This window comes from Paroedura picta, chromosome 1, assembly GCF_049243985.1.
Source record: "Paroedura picta isolate Pp20150507F chromosome 1, Ppicta_v3.0, whole genome shotgun sequence".
Classification (NCBI taxonomy): domain Eukaryota; kingdom Metazoa; phylum Chordata; class Lepidosauria; order Squamata; family Gekkonidae; genus Paroedura; species Paroedura picta.
Genome location: NC_135369.1, coordinates 167,254,721 through 167,273,980, shown reverse-complemented (window position 1 = coordinate 167,273,980; position 19,260 = coordinate 167,254,721). Strand labels below are relative to the sequence as shown.

Here is a 19,260-nt window from a genome sequence, read left to right as displayed (position 1 = left end):
TACGATCAGAAAAGAAGAATCTTGATGAAAACAAGATCCTTCATCAACCACAACTGGAAAGCGCCAGGATTAAAGGAATTATTTGTATTTTCAAAAACTTCAATTCAACGCCCTCCTTCAATCTAAATTCAGCACTAATGCCTAAACCTATGACATATGTAGTTTCAATGAAAATCCCAGATTTTACCTAGTCTTCAAAAAAACCTGCACAGGAATATTTGTTTGTGAACCGCTCAGCGATATTTATTTGTGCATAAAAATGCAGCGAGAACCGAAATGCCGGATTTTCCTGTTTTGAAGCAAATCATATATTTATTTTATTCATGTCTATCCTCTGTTGCTCTCTAAACGAGGGCCCAAAGCTAAGGCTGCCAGCCTCCAGCTGGGGCCTGGAAATCTCCCGCTATTACAATTAACCTCCAGAAAACAAGAGATCAGTTCCCTTGAAGAAGATGGCTGCTTTGGAGAGCAGACTCTTTGGTGTTATATCCTGCAGTATCCCTCCCCTCTGGATCCTACCGCCTCCCCCCCACCTTGTCAAATCTCCAGTAACAATCGCCAATTGTTACCAAAGCTGCTCACAGAACAATAAAGTACAGTACAACAATCACCAATAAACACAACAGAAAGGGGATCTTCCTGCTAGTTCTAGGCTATGGACCTTAGAATCAGAGGCCATGACCTCTCTGTCACTGTTTTCCATTGGCTCATCCCCCTATGCCTGGGGCAGCTCCTGCACAGGAGAAAGGCAAACATTGAACCTGGATGACATTTGAGTCCAGTGGCACCTTTAAGACCAACGCAATTTTATTTAAGCCTACAGCTTGAATAAATGGGAATTACAAGGCATCATATCTAGGCAGAGGGTTATCTCCCTTCATTACGGACCCCACAATGTCCCCAAGGGCAGGATTTGGGGGGACTCAATACGGTGCAGAGAAGGGGAAAAGAGATTGATGCTGTGGTTAAGAGAGTGGCTTCCAATCTGAAGAGCTGGATTTGATTCCTCATTCCATCACTGGGTGACCTTGGACTAGTCACAGCCCTGATAGAGCTGTTCTCACAGAGCAGACCTGTCAGAGCTCTCTCAGCCCCACCTACCTCACGGGGGGGGGCTGTTGTGGGGAGTGGAAGGGAAGCTGATTGGAAGCTGATTTGAGACTCCTTCGAATAGTGAAAAGTGGGTTATAAAAGCCAACTCTTCTTCCTCTACTTTAGCAGAGCTCTATTCATGGATCGTAATTTGAATCCAGTCCATAGATTCTATATTTTTTGCTGAATGTACATTGATGTGCTTGTGTCCGGAAGCTACCGAGTAAGGATTTGATAATATAGGAAGTGGCTCCAGACTTTCAGCAGCTCTCCCTAGAGCAGCAATGACATGATTTTATGCTGAATGCTTTTGTGTATTTTTTTTTAAAGATCTATTTTCCTCATAACTGCCCCTCCCCAAAAAGCCCCGGAGGTTATTGCTCCGTAAATGACTAAAAAGAAAAAAGGGAAAAAAGCATGTGCCTACATTTGCGAGTCATCAATGTTTTTACCTTGACATTTCATTTTTACAAAGCTTATGCTCAGAATAACAAATGGTCCCATTTTTTTCTGTCAGCATCTCAGAGGCAATCTCGTCAGTTTTGGAAACTACATGACAGGCTGTTTTGACTTCAGAAGCACTGTTCCCAAGTCAGACAATATAAAGGGGCGGGGGGGGGGGGGGGAGGAAGACTTGATTAGCTTTCCAAAACAGATCAAAGAAGAAAATAGGGGGGGGGGGAGGAGACAATTGGTGCTTGTAGTGAAAGAATCTTTAATATACATGAAACCCCAACATATTTCGCGTCAAGCTTCTTCAGGGGGACCTCACTACACTTTAATACTTACAGAAGGGAAAGTAACATTCTCCTGAGAACCTGAGGTGAGATCCCCCTCAAGAAGCTTGACACAAAATATTTTGGGGTTTCATGTATATTAAGGATTCTTTCCCTACAAGGACCAATTATTGTCTCCCCTCCTCCATTTTAATCATTGCTTTTAATGTTTTAACTTTTGCTGATTATTGAAAGGAGATGATGGATGGATGGATGGATGGATAGATGGATAGATAGATAGATAGATAGATGTGTGTGTGTGTGTGAGAGAGAGAGAGAGATGAGGACTGTCCCAAGGAGACTGCTACTCTTAACCACTACACCAAGCTGGACTTTCGGAGGTGGTTTGCCATTGCCTGCCTCTGTGTCACGACCCTGGTATTCCTTGGAGGTCTCCCATCCATATTTTAGCAAGGGCTGGCCCTGCTTAGCTTTATGAAATCTGACAAGATCAGACTAGGTGTACTAATATGGATTAAGGCACAATTTTAATCCACATGGACACATTGTAATGAGTAAGACTGAAAGTTAAGAGTATGCTTTTGACTTTGTTTTGATTCTAGCTTGTGCGATATGGAATTAAAACATACACTCTTCCTTCGGAAGGTAGCTTTTCTGTCTAACTTCCCTGTAGGCTTTATAATGAATTTATTTTTTGCTTGACTCAGGGTAACATCAGGTAAAAAACCTGATACAGATATAATCCATATATAATAAATTGTCAGTTAAGTTAGGTTTTAAAATTCTTAAAATTATATTAAATCAAAATCATTAGTTATGTTAAACGTTAACTTAAAACCCTGTCCCCTCAGTTGGAGGATGAATTTTTAATCTTATTGCATGTTTTCGGAGGGATGCATAGAGGAGTGGTTCTAGAACTTTTTCCTCATGAGACATTATTGACTAATGAAATAATAATAATATAATGACGATGATGAAGATGATGCAATACTTACTAACAATTGCAGCTTTATTTCTGAAAACAAAAAAGCATCCCTGGAACAAAGGTTATTTTAGCAGAGTTTTCTCCCAAAATTATGAGGTTAGACTTCCAAGATTCCTGAAATTCAATTTATACAAAAACAGCAGACACAAGGAAGGCTGATTTCTACATACTCAGTCATCTCTGGGTCACCCTGATTCTGTTGAAACACAAAGGATTCCAGAATTACCATTCTGGGCTCTGAAACAGAAGGAAGAGTGGCCATAATACCTTGTCATTCATGGAACACCTGACATGCCAATAGGAAGCTGTCATCAATCATCATTTTATCAAGGTCCCACCCAGGCACAAACACAATCCCATTAACAAAACTGGGTTTCCCTGACTTTTGGAGTCGGTGTAGTGGCTAAGAGCGGTGGCTTCTAATCTGGAGAGCTGGATTTGATTCCCTGCTCCTCTTCCACATGCAGCCAGTTAGGTGACCTTGGGACAGTCACAATTTTCTCACAACTCTCTCAGCCCCACCTCCCTTACAGGGAGTCTTTTGTAGGGAGAGGAAGGGAAGGCCATTGTAATCCACTTTGAGACTCCTTCGGGTAGTGAAAAGGGGGTTAAAAAAACCTCTTCCTCTTTACCATTATTATTATCATAGTGGTTCTTGAGACACTTTTCTTATTAGAAGAAACCCTTACCTGGCTGCATTTAACCAGCCACCAAATTCCCTACACTGTACAATTCACTAAAGTCAGTGCTGGCGATTGGGAAGAGAAAGACACAGTGCTGAACTTCCATTTCCTTGACTTGATCTGTCAGGCTTGGATGCATGTATTTATCAGGCAATGGCAGGCAATCACAGCTCTCTTATTCACCAAAAGGTCGGCAATGAAATCACATATACAGATACATCGATCTTCCGAAGAGCAAAACATACCAGTAACTGAAATGCAACAGAGGCAAAAGCACAATACAGCCTTGCTAAATGGGGGGAAGGAATTGGGGATGGGGGCAGGGGGGAAGAACACCAGAACCCACTACAGAAGCAAAGGAGAGCAGACAGGCTGTGAGTATGCTGTATTTCCAAGCATCCTGGATTGTCAGCCCTCGAAACTGCAGAGATTGGCTCATAAGCATGTGAACAATGCTTGCAGAAGTGAGGAAGGTGGCCGAACAAGAAGTGGAGGCTTAATATCAAGCATAGCCTTTATTACAGCTCCCCAACCCTGCTCGAAAAATCACGTTCAAAGGACACTGGATGCTCTGAAGGTTGCCATTGAGGAAAGCTGCACTGTGACTATAAGGACAACACATATGCATGTACATGGACAAGCAATTGGAAGAGGTGTTGGGTGTGCCCATGACCTTTGAGAGTTCTAGCTTGCCACCTCTGCCTGTGGTTTGGATCCACCAGAGATTTCTGCAGATTGGATTTCTGTACACAGAACAGGATTTATCATCCCCCTCACCCCTATAATGCTGGGGAAAAAAGGGAGAAAGTTGGAAGTCTACAACAAGAAGGGGGTAATCCTCCTTCTTCTGTCTACAGAAGTCCTCTGTGAGATCCAACCCAGGGGCTCATGGGAATTGTAGTCCATGGACAGCCGGAGAGCCACAGTTTGGCCATCCCTGGTCTATAGGATGACTGCTGTGCGTTGACTATAACTATCACTAGAAATTATTTGTGCCAGTACCAATGCTAAGAGCTGCCTATATAGCTTGCAAGTATAATTCGCAACTTTCCATTACTGATTTTGAATACCTGGGGAACAGGGCATGCGGCCACAAGAAAGTGACCATTTATGGACTCTACTGGTAGAAACATGCCATGTTCTAGGAGACTGCAAGTGACATTTGAAAAATACATTGGAAGCCCCAATCCAGTTGGTTCCTGCAGCTCCTAACTTAAAGCAGATATACGTGTTTTGAGTCATCAAAATGTAACCTATGGGTTTATGCTGCGGAATATTTGCAGATATGCTAGAAGTGAATTGAGCTGTACCCCACATCCGTTCCCCAGGCAGAGAGGATAAGAGTCTTCTCAGTCCTGCCAAACATCGTTTTACGACAGTGATGGCATCCTGTCAACAAGTCCCACTGAACACAGGAGAACCTCTGAGTCAATCACGTTTTATTCATTTCATGCATTTCTTCATTCAGTCTGTATACCCCACCTCACTATGACGTAGGATCAGGCTGAGATGCACTTTCTGAAGCCCATTGAAAAGTTTCACGGGTTGTGCTTGAAAACATTTGATTTCTTCAAGACGTTTCACCTGGTTTAAAAAAAAAAGGGGGGGGGAGGGATGCAGACATCAAAGGCTATAAATGTGACAAACTCTGCAATGCAAATCACCTGATTCAAGCAGAACAAACCCCACATTAACACCTGAGTGTCAAAGGCCCAAATGAGGTGGCGGAGAGGAAGAAGAAAAGGCCAAAGACAACATCTTTATCGCTCGGTGGGATTTGTTATCTTCTCTATTTAGCCAGACAATTGCAAGGAAGTCTATTACTCAGAATTATTTCTTCATAAATTTGTCGATAAAATGGTCAAGGACAGATGTAATGCCGCTTTCTACTTGTTTGTATTGCAGAGAAACTAATGAGGGCTTTTCTTTTTTACAGAGTTTCAACACAGCGTATGTTAAAACCATAAAAACAATGTTAAAGTTAAGGCAGGCCAGCCACAGACAGAATTTTTTTAAAAAAGATCAGAGCAAAGGGCAGTTTAGGAAGTAAAATTAGGAGAGCTCCACTGCACCATTTCCCCCTTTGATTAAAACTGGAGGCATATCTTAATATTACAGTTTAAAGATATACATAAACATTATCTATCTATCTATCTATCTATCTATCTATCTATCTATCTATCTATCTATCTATCTATCTATCTATCTATCTATCTATCTATCTATCTATCTATCTATCTATCTATCTATCTATCATCTATCTATCTTTATTATTTCAATGTATACATGTTTTGCCATATCTCCCAGAATACTGGGCAGATGTCCTCCTTACAACTGCAGGATAAACCAGTTAATAGTGCCTCCCAGCATACTTCCTTCCCAGTTGTCTGATTTGTCAGGATTTGGGGATGGGGGCCAGTTTCTGGGCCATGGAGATGTTTCAGGAATTCCTCCTGAACTACCTCTTGCTGAAGCTTGGGATCCCAGTTCATCCTTAACCACCCTTCTGGAGATGAGGACCCTATAGAGGCTGAAGGATGTAAGACGAGTAAATCGATGTTCCTCACTCCACGCAACCAACACGAACACTTGGGTCATGGTTGAGAGGTACAAAGGGCAATGCCTTGCAGAGTTGTAGCTCCACACCATTGGGGAAGGCCTGCGTCTCAAGCAAATCCTCGTAGCATTGAGATTACTATGAGCATTCCAGCAATTGCATTATTGTACTGACATCATGAAAATGTACCTCTTGTGACGCAGGGTGGTAAGGCAGTCGGCATGCTGTCTGAGGCTCTGACCATGAGGCTGGGAGTTCGATCCCAGCAGCTGGCTCAAGGTTGATTCAGCCTTCAATCCTTTTGAGGTCGGTAAAATGAGTACCCAGCTTGCAGGGGAGTAAAACGGTAATGACTGGGGAAGGGAATGGCAAAACCACCCTGCATTGAGTCTGCCAAGAAAACGCAAGAGGGCGTTACCCCAAGGGTCAGACATGACCCGGTGCTTGCACAGGGGAAACCTTTACCTTTACCTTACTGACATCATGAGCGCATTTCAGGCCAAGATGTTGGCCCAGTAATGCAACAGGACTGTGATACCCTGCTGTACATCTCATGCTCTTGTAAGTTGACTATGATCCTTAGGAATGGCCATACATCTATCACTGGATCAAGGAACATGCATGGTCAAAGAAGGCAAATTATTAAGACATTTATAGCATTATTCAAATGGGTCTTTTCTTGCTAGTCAGTGGGCTGGAGGGACAAGAGGATTAAATTGTCCTTTTTCTCAGCAATGCAACACTTATGGAAGAGAAAAGTGGAGTTAGTTCACTGTCCTGCCCTTTCTCACCCCAGTTCCTTCCAAAGATCAGGAAGAACTGCAGGAACAGAAGGGAATGCAGGAATACTCTGTGCTCCTTGCCCAAAGTGTTAGGATATACACAACATATTTAAGCCTAAGTACATGGGGTGGCAGGGAGGTTCATGTGTGTGTCATGACCAACCTTCTCCCCATTCCTGGTTTTTCCCCAGTAACATATAGTGAAAGATTGGGGCTTGGGTCCAGATAAGATTTTCCACTATGGAAGACTCTTCAGTCAGCAGGATGGAACTGTTTTGCTTTATAGCCTCCCACTGTAGCCCACTGATCTCCCCTCAAAATACCTTTAGGAATGGCTCAAGATGCAGGTCAGGGGTTTGCAATGGGAAGCTGGGAAACTTGCCTGGATCTAGCTTTGTATGTGATGGGATATCCTCCTACTCCACATTAATCCCTTATCTGGAATTTGTGGGGTGTGCATGATGTTGAGGGGCAGAGAAACAGTGTGCAATATGCAACCTCATGTTAGAGTCTTTCCCTGAAAGGGGGGATGGGGTAGGTGCTAGGCATGTATCTCCTATAACAGTGGTCCCCAACCTTTTTATCACCAGGAACCACTCAACGCCAGGTACCACTCACTGGGGACCACTCAACGCCTTTTACTGAGGCCCGGTGGGTGGGGTAGTTTACTCCTCTACTCTCAACCACTGCCCTAATGCTCTCTGATCACTATGGTAATGTTTAAACATCCCTTCGAAATAAGATACAGACACGCCACAACAATGAACATAAGGAACATTTTATTTTCATGGAAATTTTAATTCATGACAATGACAAATCAATGGGAACCCTGAGCTTGTTTCTCTGCAACGAGATAGTCCCATCTGGGAGTGATGGGAGACAATGACACCCAAAGTGTGTTGGAAAGGGCCGGGGGGGGATGAAGTAAAGGGCCGGGGGGGGGGAGGGGAGAAGGCGTCCTTTGCGGCCCACCTCCAATTAGTTGACGGACCACATGTGGTCCACGACCCACAGGTTGGGGATTGCTATCCTATAACATCAAGTCTGAATTTGAGAGCTTCACAGATATTTTGTAGGGCTGCAAGGATTTAGCATGGCATCACATTGACACTGGAATCTGCCTCAGTACAGTGGTCCATCAAGGTCCTCAAAGCCAAATCAGACTGGCAGCAGCTCTCCAGATTCTTGGGCAGAGGTATTTCACATTGCCTGATACCTGGTGCTTTTATTTGGAAAGGCTTGGGATTGAACCTGGAACCTTCTGCCTTTCAAGCAGATGTTCTACCACTGAGCTATGGCACCTCTCATCTATAGCCTCTGCTTCAAAGCAGCATTATTTGCCCCCCAGATTAATTCATTTACAGCACAATGATTTAAAAAAAAAGGAATGACCAATACGTCTTCCAACCAAGGTAATCTTACAGTCAATTAACTCAATTAAACAAGACACACTATGCTATGATAGCCGCATTCAGTCCCTGAGGGATCTCCAGCTTTCCTAAAGGTTTCGTGCATGTATTGCTTGTTCAAAGACCTGCAAAGACTTTCAGTAGAGCCCATATAGCCTTCAAATCTCCCCATGGTGTTCTGAACAATATATGAGCAGTGATATAATTCTAAGGATCAGCCCAATGCAGTACTGGGAGACCATGATTCAGCCTACATCATAGCTGGCAAGCAAAGGATAATCCAAGATGTATCATTGCCAAAAAAGCTGGTCTCATCCTTGACCAAACTGAGAGCGAGATGCCAGAAACTGGCAGTGCTAGCCCTCATTTGGAAGGAGGATTTCCATTGCACTTCCAGTAGTCTGAGAATTAATCAAGAAAATGTACTTATATTTAAGTACAGGGTAAAACATGCTCAGATTCTGAAGAAAGAAAAACCAAACCAGTGTGCCAGATACAGAATTTGGGAAACACTCAGAAAAATTTAAATCCTTCATTAGTACATGAAATCATAGAATCATAGAGTTGGAAGCTACTTCCTGGGTCATCTAGTCCAACCCGCTGCACTATGCAGGACACTCACAACCCTATCACTCATCCCCTGTAACTTGCCACCCCCTTGAATCTTCACAGAATCAGCCTCTCCGTCGGCTATCAAGCCTCTGTTTAAAAATCTCCAAAGATGGAGAACCCACCACCTCCCGTGGAAGCCTGTTCCACTGAGAAACCGCTCTGTCAGGAACTTCTTCCGGATGTTTAGACAGAATTTCCTTTGAATTAATTTCATCCTGTTGGTTCTGGCCCATCCCTCCAGGGCAAGAGGGACCATCCTCTACATGGCAGCCTTATAAATACTTGCAGGTGGTTATCAGATCCCCTCTTAGTCGTCTCCTCTCTAGGCTCTTGATGTTTGGAGCAGCATTAGCTCCACTCTCTAAGCCTGAATTACACATTCCCTCAAATAATATGCAAAATCCAGTTCTAAGGATTACCCTTTATCTTCTTGAGATGCATCAACAGCAATATCTTGAGATGCATCAACAATTTGAGTATACTGGCAATCGACCAGGATGTCACAGATACCGAGCTCCCAGTTGGTTCCTGCTTCCTTATTCACTCCCTATCTGTGAATTCACCCCCGAAAACATTGAGGAGAGTTTCAAAGCTCGGTGCCCCAAAATAAGGTTTGGACCACAGTAAATCACAAATCCTCACATTCAGGAGTCTCTTCCCTTTGAGGGGATACATGCTGTTTCCCGGTCTAATGCCCAGTTCTTGTGCCAGCGTTGAATTCACAAATAAGTCATGAATAAGGAATTTCAGCCTTCTCAATCTACTAAATTGAGTAGCCGCCATGTTGTGACATTTTAAAGTCTTTTAATGGGAGTTTTAATGGGGTTTTTAAGACACTGTAACCCACCACGAGCCATTTGGGAGTGGTGGGAAATAATTCAAAATAATAATAACAACAACAACAATAATAAAGAGGTTGCGGTGGTTCATTATGGAATTGCCCTTGGGGGGTACTTGATAGAACCCCAGGCACACATTCAGCCAAAGGAAATTGGCGCTTTAAACAGAGGTTTGGGAAAAGTTAATGGTTCATTTTTCATTTCCACAGAACTTTCTCACAAAAGACAGAGGTGCTGAGGAAAGGCTGTTTCACTAAAGTCTAATCAAAGTGCCAGATAGCGATTATTTTTTCTTTTTTAATAAAAAGAAATCAACTGATGCCTGGCATACCTTTCAGAGAAAAACAATCATTTTCTTTGCTAAAAAATATGGCATATATCAGAGTGGGAAAACAATCCCTTCAAGGGAACTTTCTGGAACGCTTCTCATAATTATAATCAGGAATAACTCGACTCCATCTCTGAGAACCGAGCAGTAGCACAGGGCTGTTAAGGGAATGTGGAAAGCTCACAGTTGAAAAAGATTAATGGGAGCCGTTATCTCAAGTCAAGGTAAAAACCTTTTCATGTCTAAGGAGGTGTTAAGCTCTGCTATTTTACATCGACAGATGAAAGGAAGCTGCATTTAGCAATATTACTAGATCTGTTGTAGGCTAGGTGCTACTGGTAAAACCGTAAAACACCAGTGGTAGATTTAGCACTTTGCCCCTCAGGAAACGAACACTTTGTGTCTCTAACACTGTTTAAATGTGTAGCTATTACTTTCCACCAGCTTCCCTTTGCCTCAAGGACCTACAGTTCCACAACAAATAAAAAAACTTAGCCAAATCATCATGAGGCTGAAGCCCAGGTTTCCACCAATGGAGCAACTTTACAGAATATTTTGTTTTTTTGTAAGCAATGTCCTGCTGAGCAGACCTCTAAAAAGGAAATCCTTCAAGAAGAAGAGTTGGTTCTTATATGCTACTTTTCTCTACCCGAAGGAGTCTCAAAGTGGCTCACAACTGCCTTCCCTTTTCTCTCCCCACAACAGACACCCAGTGAGGTAGGTGAGGCTGAGAGAGCCCTGATATCACTGCTTGGTCAGAACAGCTTTATCAGCACCAGCGAGCCCAAGGTCACCCAGCTGGATGCATGTGGGGGAGTGCAGAATCGAACCTGGCTTCCCAGATTAGAAGTCCAGATTAGAAGAAAGTATGCCATGTGGCATGAGGGAGGGGAGGTATTCATGCAGCCAGTGGAACTGGTCAAGATTGGCCCCCCTCACCCTTCGAGCAGTGAAGCTCTCTAGCTCCAGGCAGGGACCTTGAGAGTGTGTTTGCAGAGGAAATCTTGTCATGTCCCTGGAAATCTTGATCTAATCCTCCACTTCCTATTAAAAATAGAATCATAGAATTGGAAGGGGCCATACAGGCCATCTAGTCCAACCCCCTGCTCAACGCAGGATCAGCCCTAAGCAGCCCTAATAGGAAGCCCTAATAGGAAGCTTCCTTGGTGAATCTAAAGCAAATTCATCTTCCATGAGCTAAAAGGCACTGTGTTAAAAGAGTCTGTAAGAGTCTCAGAGCCAGCATGATGTAGTGGTTAAAGAATAGAGGACTCGAATCAGGAGAGCTGGGTTTGATTCCCCACTCCTCCACATGCAGCCGGCTGAGTGACAGTCACAGTTCTTTTAGGGCTGTTCTCATAGTCCTGTCAGAGCTCTCTAAGCCCCACCTACCTCACAGGGCATCTGTTGTGGGGAGAGGAAGGGAAAGGTGCTTGTAAGTTGTTTTGGGGCTCCTTTGGGGAGTGAAAAGTGGGATATAAAAAAAACCCAATCATTCTTCTGTGATTTTCTGTAGTAACAATTGCATAATTTTCCAATTGATTTGAAAGAGCGGTCATTCTGTTCAACAAAATTTGAGTCCAATGGCACCTTTAAGATTAAAGATTTATGCAAGGCGTGGACTTTCGTGTACATGCACACTTCCTCACGCCTTGAATAAAGCTTCGTTGGTCTTAAAGGTACCATCGGGCTCAAATTTTGTTGTACTTCTTCAGACCAACACGGCTGCCCACATGAATATCATTCTCTAGATATTGCACTGAGTTAACATGAAGATTGCCCTCAACAGTCTCAAGATATGCTTCTGTACAGTCATCTAGCTGGAGGCACAGGAAAATGCCCTATGCAGTTTAATACATGCTTTTGACAACCCAATAATTTTTGGCATATTCCTTCCTGTATGAGAGACCTGCGAATGGGCAGATCTCCCAGAAGGGAACTAATAGGGGCACCGTTTTAGAGGCAAGGACTAGGAGCAATGGATTCAAATGATGGGAACGGAGGTGCCACTTCATTATTAGAAAGCATTTTCTGATGGTCAGTCATTTTCCTTTCAAGTTTGGCATTTATCAGGATCTGGCTTTGCAAATGTAGGATATAACCTAGCCAAAGTTGAATAATTTTATTTATTTATTTATTTGTTTGTTCATTTATATTTTTATACCGCCCTTCCCTACGGCTCTGGGCGGTTTACATAAAACATTTTGGAACATTCACATAGAACACTATCAAAATCAATATAACAATATAACAATAACATACCAACTAGAACTAGAACAGTATTTCAACAATAACTTTGACACTCCCTTGGTAGGTTCAATCTCTCAGTCTGGGGGGGGGGACGGGGACGGGGACCTGTAGATATTATGGCTCAGTCGGCCCCACCAAATGCCTGGAGGAAGAGCTCCTTTTTGCAGGCCCTGCGGAATCGTGGAAGTTCCGGCAGGGCCCTGATCTCTCCAGGGAGCTCAATCCACCAGGTGGGGGCCAGGTCTTCTAAGAAAAGGCCCTGGCCCTTGTTGAGGCCTGACATGCCAGGGATCCAAAGCCTGTTGGAGGTGGCGGAGCGTATTGCTCTTCTGAGGGTACAGGCAGGGAGGCGGTCTCTCAGATATACTCAGCCCAGACCACGTATGGCCTTAAAGGTGATTACCAAAACCTTGAGCTTAAAGGGCTTACCAAAACCTTAAAATTAATCTGAAGTTCCCTTCCTTCAATAGGATAGTTAACCATGTGGTTAAATCTTATTCAGTAATATTGAAGGAACGTTTACATTTTTGCATGAAGCAATCACCATGGAAATGGGAAGCAACAGGCAAACTACTATCCAAAAGAAATCGGGACAGGCTTCAACTAGAGCCAGGGCTCTCGTGGCCGTGGCTCCTGCTTGGTGGAATGAGCTACTGGTGGAGATCAGGGCCCTACTGGAATTGGTAAAGTTCTGCAGGGGCTGCAAATGGGGCTCTTCCACCAGGCCTGCAGTTGAGACCAGGATAAGAACAAGAATGGGCCTCCCTCCACCTCCCATCTCTCTTGCTGCTGCTTCTCCAACTGGATGAGATCCCCCGCACAGAAAGCTCTCCCATCATAGAACAGAAGAAACTGATATAAGATGCCAGGGGATCTACGGGAAGGGAAGAGCAATCGATAATTTTAACCTGCAATGCTTTTAATGGATTTTACTTATGTTATGATTAAAAATTTTATTGTAAGCTGTCCCAACCCTGCTCATAGGGAGGGGCAACCTATAAATAAAAATACTATAATAATAGTATCTGTTCCTCATAATATATTTCTGGTAAGGCCTTGGAGGAGCGTATCTCATGGCTTAAATGCCACTCAATGCTCAACAACAACTCAGGGCGGCTGTCCTGCCCCTGAGTGCCTCCTCCTCCAACTGTCTGTCAAGCAGCCAGCCAATCGCCTTCCGTCCCCCACTCCTGACCAACTCCACCTCCTTCCACTTCCCTCTGAGGCTCGGAGGCTGCAGATCCCTCCTGCGTGAGAGCTGCCCCTGCCAGTGAGTTCCCTTCCTGGGGCCTCCAGCCTGCAGCCTTTCCAGGTCCTGGGGGGAGGGGGAGGCCATCTGCAGAATTCTTCCACCCCCATCCCCAATCAAGCATGTATTCCTGAATGCAATGGGCTTTGTCCCTAGTCTGTGATATAATTGCAGTAACCTAGAAACCTGTCAAGAGTGGTATCTCGATATAACCCGGCCACATTATGTACACGGCATGGGAGGGTGGTTGCAGATTAGCCCCATTGTGGTCCAAAGCACAATCCAAAACCAAAAGCCATGTCACAACCATTTATTAAGACCATCCGAAGTAACACAAAATGGCGTGCAAATTTTCCAAGTTCTTCAGCGCTCTTCATCCCATCAGATCTCGGAAGCAAAGCAGGGGCGACCCTAGCTAGTAGTTGGATGGGAGGCCTCCAAGGAAGACTAGGGGTCCTGACACAGAGGCAGGCAATGGCAAGACACCTCTGGACAGCTCTTGCCTGGCTGCCAGACAATCCTAGGATCTCCTTGTTGCACTATAACCACCGCATGACAAATGAATAAACAAATGTGGTTGGATATCTTCCAAAAAATAACAAGAGGTAGGGGTGAGAGGTTTCAGCAGACGTTCTTAAAGTCTCTTTCACATTTTGATCCCATCTTTCCCCGAGGGACCTCAGGGCAGTATCCATGGGGACCCCTTCCTCCATTGTATGTATCGTAACAAAACGCCTGGAAGGTTGGAATACTTAGGCAGGCTGTGTGGAGCAAGTATCAAGTTGCACCTCCGGTCTTCTAAGAAGATGGGGGGAGGGGACGAAGAGGACACTGGCAGCTTTCCAGCTTCAAATACAAAAGCTGGTCAATGGTTTAACAGAAGTCACAGCTCCCTTATGAGGCCAAAGAGCAGCCGTAACATTCCATTAACAGTAAGGACATTTACTAAGTGCCATCAAGTCTCAAGTGACTTACGGTGACTTCACAAGAGGTTTTCAAGGGGAGAGTTGTGCAGGGGTAGCTTGCCATTGCCTTCCTCAACACAGCAACTCAGGTCTTCCTAGATGGTCTCACATCCAAACACTAGCCATTTAGGCTGCTGCAGTGCTGGGGAGTTAATCTTCATATAAGTAAGTTAGGCTGAGAGAATCACCACTGACTCTTTACCTAGGGCAGTCTTTTTAAAAAAATATAAAAATATACATTAACTCCCTTCCATTCAGGAAACCCCTCCAGGGCTGCGAAGAAACCCTGGTCGAGAAAGCCTGACCTACTAGGGCATCAACTTAAAAAGAATCTGCATTAACAATACTGGAGATTAATTTTGATCAATGCACCAGTTAAAGAGCCAATGCAAGCCCATTTTAGTGGCCTGAGAAACCACATGATGTCTTCCTACATTGTTTTTCCTACAGCTGAGGAAAGCTACTAGCCACGTGCAGGTAATCCCAGAACAGGCAGAGGTTGCAGGTAGCTGTGCTGGCTAATCTCGAAACAATCCTTTTATTAAGACCAGTGAAAATAACACAATGATGTTAAGTCATATGCCGTTCAGCACTGGGGGAAACAATTCTAGGGAAATAGTATCTATGCTAGGCATAACTTTGAGCGTCATTTAAACCGGGGGTCATCAACCCCCAGTCTGTGGCCTGATTGCAGGCCACGAGAGCCTTAGCAGCGGGCCGCGGCTCCCTCTCTCCACCACCCCCCGCAGCGAGAAGCTCGCCAGGCCACAAGCAAATTGGCTGCCGAAGTGGCTGATTATCTCGCAGCCCAGCGAGCTTCTTGCTGCGGGGGGTCAGGGAGAGGGAAGCGCGGCCGCCAGCATGCAGCCCCGCGCATGCATGTTTGCGCACCCAGCAGGTGCAAACGAGCATATGCGGCAGGTCACGCATGTGCGGCAGGTTGCGCATGCGTGTTTGCGTGGGGCTGCCACGCATGCACGGTGGCCCCCGGATTGCCCTCTCCCCCCACCCCTTGGCAACGGGCTGCAACCAAAAAAAGGTTGCAGACCACTGATTTAAACTACTGATATTTGGAGCCCTGTCTTGGCTAAACTGTGTCCAAATGAAGGCCTCGTGAAAAACATGGTTCACAGTTGCATAACGCTTTATAAATGTTCTGTGCTAAGGCTACAATTCAGCATCCTTGGAAATCTACAGAAATCATAAATTGGGTCCTGAGTGTACAATTCCAAATACACTAATTGGAATTCTTTCGGTGCATGCAATTATCGGGAAAATATTACATAACTCCACACTCACTGACCTTAGGCTTTGAAGTGATCCCCTAAGCCTGGAAGTGAAAGGCACCTCAATATCATTCTGTTTTGATATCTAAATCCAGTACTTCAGAGTAGGATTGTGCGCTTTGGCCTTCAAAGTGGCCATTCGAGCCCAAAGTAGCCAGTGCCACGGAACGGGGGAAGGGGTGGCGCTGGTGCGCCAGTCAGTGCACGCATGCAGGCGCACCGCTCTGCGCCTGTGTACGGGCGCCCGGTTGCGTACTGCCACTGGTGCCACCCCTCCCCCCATGGCACTGGCTGCTTCGGGTTTAAACGACCATTTCGGCGGCCGAAGCTCACAATCCTACTTGGAGCTGCAGCTCACTGATTCAAAACAAGAGCTACTACTGCGAAAAAATTTAAATCAGCATTTACCGCTAATCTATTCCAATGGTGCTGATTTACTTGTTTTCCCTAGAACACAACATCCACATTTTTATAGTGTTCACGTCCCCCCCCCCCCCAAACAGACAGGCCAGCAGCCTATTCAAGCTGAGCTGCAAGGTGTTCTGGAAAGGCCACCTGTGACTGGCTTGAGCTGAATTTGGTCACAAGGAACCCGATGACGTAGCCCATGTCCCGCTATGGTGTGAGGCGGTAGACAACGCCTCCTGAGAAAAGGGGCTCCTGATACCAACCAATCAGGAATGAATTCACTGCCCTAGAAGCGCTCTCCTTGACTTGTCCCCAGGAAGAAGTCAGACAGCACAAGCGCCCTGCCTGGAGGAAGCTTGTATGTGTATACGTATCAGATATCAGCACCACGCTGTTGTCCATCCGGCTGCATACAAGCAATGGGCTTAGGCAGTGAGACGTTTGCTGGTGAGGATCAAGAAAAGGTGTGCTTCTTAATGGAGTGGCCTCCTGGCATTGCGGCGTGGTTGTTTTTCTATGCCGTTTATGGCTTGTCTGTGTCAAGGGCTACACGGAGCCGCTTTAATGTTGGTTTGAAGGGTTTGGGGAACGTTTCCATCTCAGACTTTGAGCTGCCCTTTTCTTAGGCTCTCCTTGGAGCTTCCGCCTATGAATTGGGAGGAGACCACAATCAGAAACGTCCGGCATAATGAAAGGACGAGTAATTTTTAATGGCTCTGCAGCCTTAGTTTCAATCTTTCAGACAGGGGCAGAGGGCTGTCGACCCACTCATCAGCCCCATGTCCACTGTCTTGGAGAGGAGGGCATGACAGGTTGATAGGGCTTGGAGAACGCTGAAGATGCTCAACAGAGGCCAGTTTTGGATGCTCGTCCACGAATAAACTTGGGCCGGGGACCTTCCCCTTTCGCTTAATTTCAAGCTTTGGTTTGCTGTCACCTCTTTTCATGTGACACTTGTCCTTCAGCTGGACCAGGCTATGCTTCTTTTGCCACCGGGGACCCCCACCTTGCACATTTCCCGCATCACTGTCTTCACTCGAAGAGTACCCACTTTGACACACGCTCTTAAATGAGTTTTTCACGCTCTTGTGTGCGAAGACTTCTCTCGTCTGGCCGTTGTTTAGATCCTTTGCTGGCTTAGGAAACAAGGTTGCTGGCTCCTTTCCAGAGGACATTGGCTGTATGGTTTCAGTACACACACCCACAGACCTGGAAGCGCTGGAGTCAGTGGGGTTTTGTGACGCATATTTAGATTGCTTGGGCAGCTTGGTATTGTTTCCCAAGATGAATTCCCTTGGATTTTTTCGAGGTATCACCGTTTCAGTCTTTTGAATGCTGTCATTTCGCTGAGTTAAGACATCTGAAAATTCACCCTCAGGGCTAGAAGTTCCTTTCGTTTGTTCTGTCATTGGCAAAGCGCTCAGCGGAGAGACTTTCGGATCCCTGGTAAAACTTTCCGGAGCAGAAAGCTTTGGAATTATTTGCCCTTTTGACGATAGACGATTTTGTCCTTCAGGAAGGCTGCGGCCTGGAACAGAGCAGGCCGTACTGCTGGGTAGATCTTGATTACGTTGTGCAGAATTAGAAAGCAGCGGGGTAATGTCTGTTGTGTCATAGAGTGGGGGTCTACACGGTCCCGTGGAGCATGTCTGCCACTCGGATTCTGAACAAGAATTAACACGGGCTGGAGAAATCCTGAAGGAGGTGCCCTCCCAGTCAATGTCACTCATCTGCAGATTAGCAATTGCAGAGGAAGCACGAGAGTCCATGGCGGGGTCGGTACATTCTGCTTGTGAGACCAGTCGGCCACCGGAGTCGCATTGATTCCGTGCATTTTGTGAAGGAGCTACAAGCAAGGGAGAAGGTGGACTTGGACTTGGTAAGGTTTTGGCAGGAAAACTTACAGGCCCAAATGGGGGCTGAGATTTAGGGTTTGGCAATGCTTGGAGATCAGATTTGAAATCACACTTGGGATTATGATGGGGAAAGATCTCACGCGACGACTGCAGGTTCAGCCGAGAGAGAAGATCCACAACTTCGCCGTCGCCTGCTGAGTCTTCTTTCTTTTTAAGCTTTGCCCTTTGGCCTACGAGAACAAAATACAACAAAAGCTTGTGAAATGGCTTTAGTCTTTGTTTTTTTTTAATTATTTCATTAAAGATTTTTATTAATAAAAGATAGCAGAGTGAGATATTCTTAGAGAAGAAAATAAATAACAAAATAAAGGACAAAACAATAATACTGAAAGCACAGTTTTCTGCAAGAGCACTATACCATAATTGTTTTCCATTTTCTCCTCTATCTTCCAGTAATACAATCCGTTAATACATTTACATTCTCTTGTTAAACACATTAAGCTTAATTTTCAGAGCGTTCGGTTAGTAAGTCATTTTTGTCTCTCTGTCGCAAAAATTCCAACAGGGGCTACTGAGTTTTCTTTCATTAAGGTAGCCAATTTGGCCATCTCAGCAAGCTCTCTTGGTTCAAATAGCCAGTCCTGTATTGTTGACATTGTGGATCTTCCCATTTCTTAGCAAAAACAATCCTTGCTGCTGTTACTATATATTGGAACAATGTTCTAGATCAGGGGTAGTCAAACTGTGGCCCTCCAGAAGTCCATGGACTACAATTCTCATGAGCTTCTGCCAGCATTTGCTGGCAGGGTCTCATGGGAATTGTAGTCCATGGACCTCTGGAGGGCCACAGTTTGACTACCCACAAAAAAGAAGTAGCCTCTTCCTTCCAATTCAAGTGAAGGACAGGTGACTTTGTGGTAAAGTTCTGTTGATGAAAATGCATAAAGTTCTGTAGAAGACTTGGCAGTTCCATGGAACAATACAACAATCTGCGCTTAGCAAGCATGTAAAGGTAAAGGTAAAGGTATCCCCTGTGCAAGCACCGAGTCATGTCTGACCCTTGGGGTGACGCCCTCCAGCGTTTTCATGGCAGACTCAATACGGGGTGGTTTGCCAGTGCCTTCCCCAGTCATGACCATTTACCCCCCAGCAAGCTGGGTACTCATTTTACCTCGGAAGGATGGAAGGCTGAGTCAACCTTGAGCCGGCTGCTGGGATTGAA

The 19,260-nt window shown here is 45.1% G+C and overlaps 1 protein-coding gene across 5 annotated transcripts in view; it reads right to left on the bottom strand.

Annotated features, from left to right (window-relative positions):
* Positions 1–11,695: 11,695 nt before the first annotated feature.
* GEN1 (GEN1 Holliday junction 5' flap endonuclease) overlaps positions 11,696–19,260 on the bottom strand; it is a 48,521-nt gene continuing 40,956 nt past the window's right edge. For all 5 annotated transcript variants that reach the window (XM_077311202.1, XM_077311193.1, XM_077311210.1 and 2 more), the window contains one exon: positions 11,696–18,268. In XM_077311202.1, coding sequence (XP_077167317.1) covers positions 16,890–18,268 — 1,379 coding nt within the window. In that variant the 3' untranslated portion in view covers positions 11,696–16,889. The remainder of the gene's footprint in view (positions 18,269–19,260) is intronic.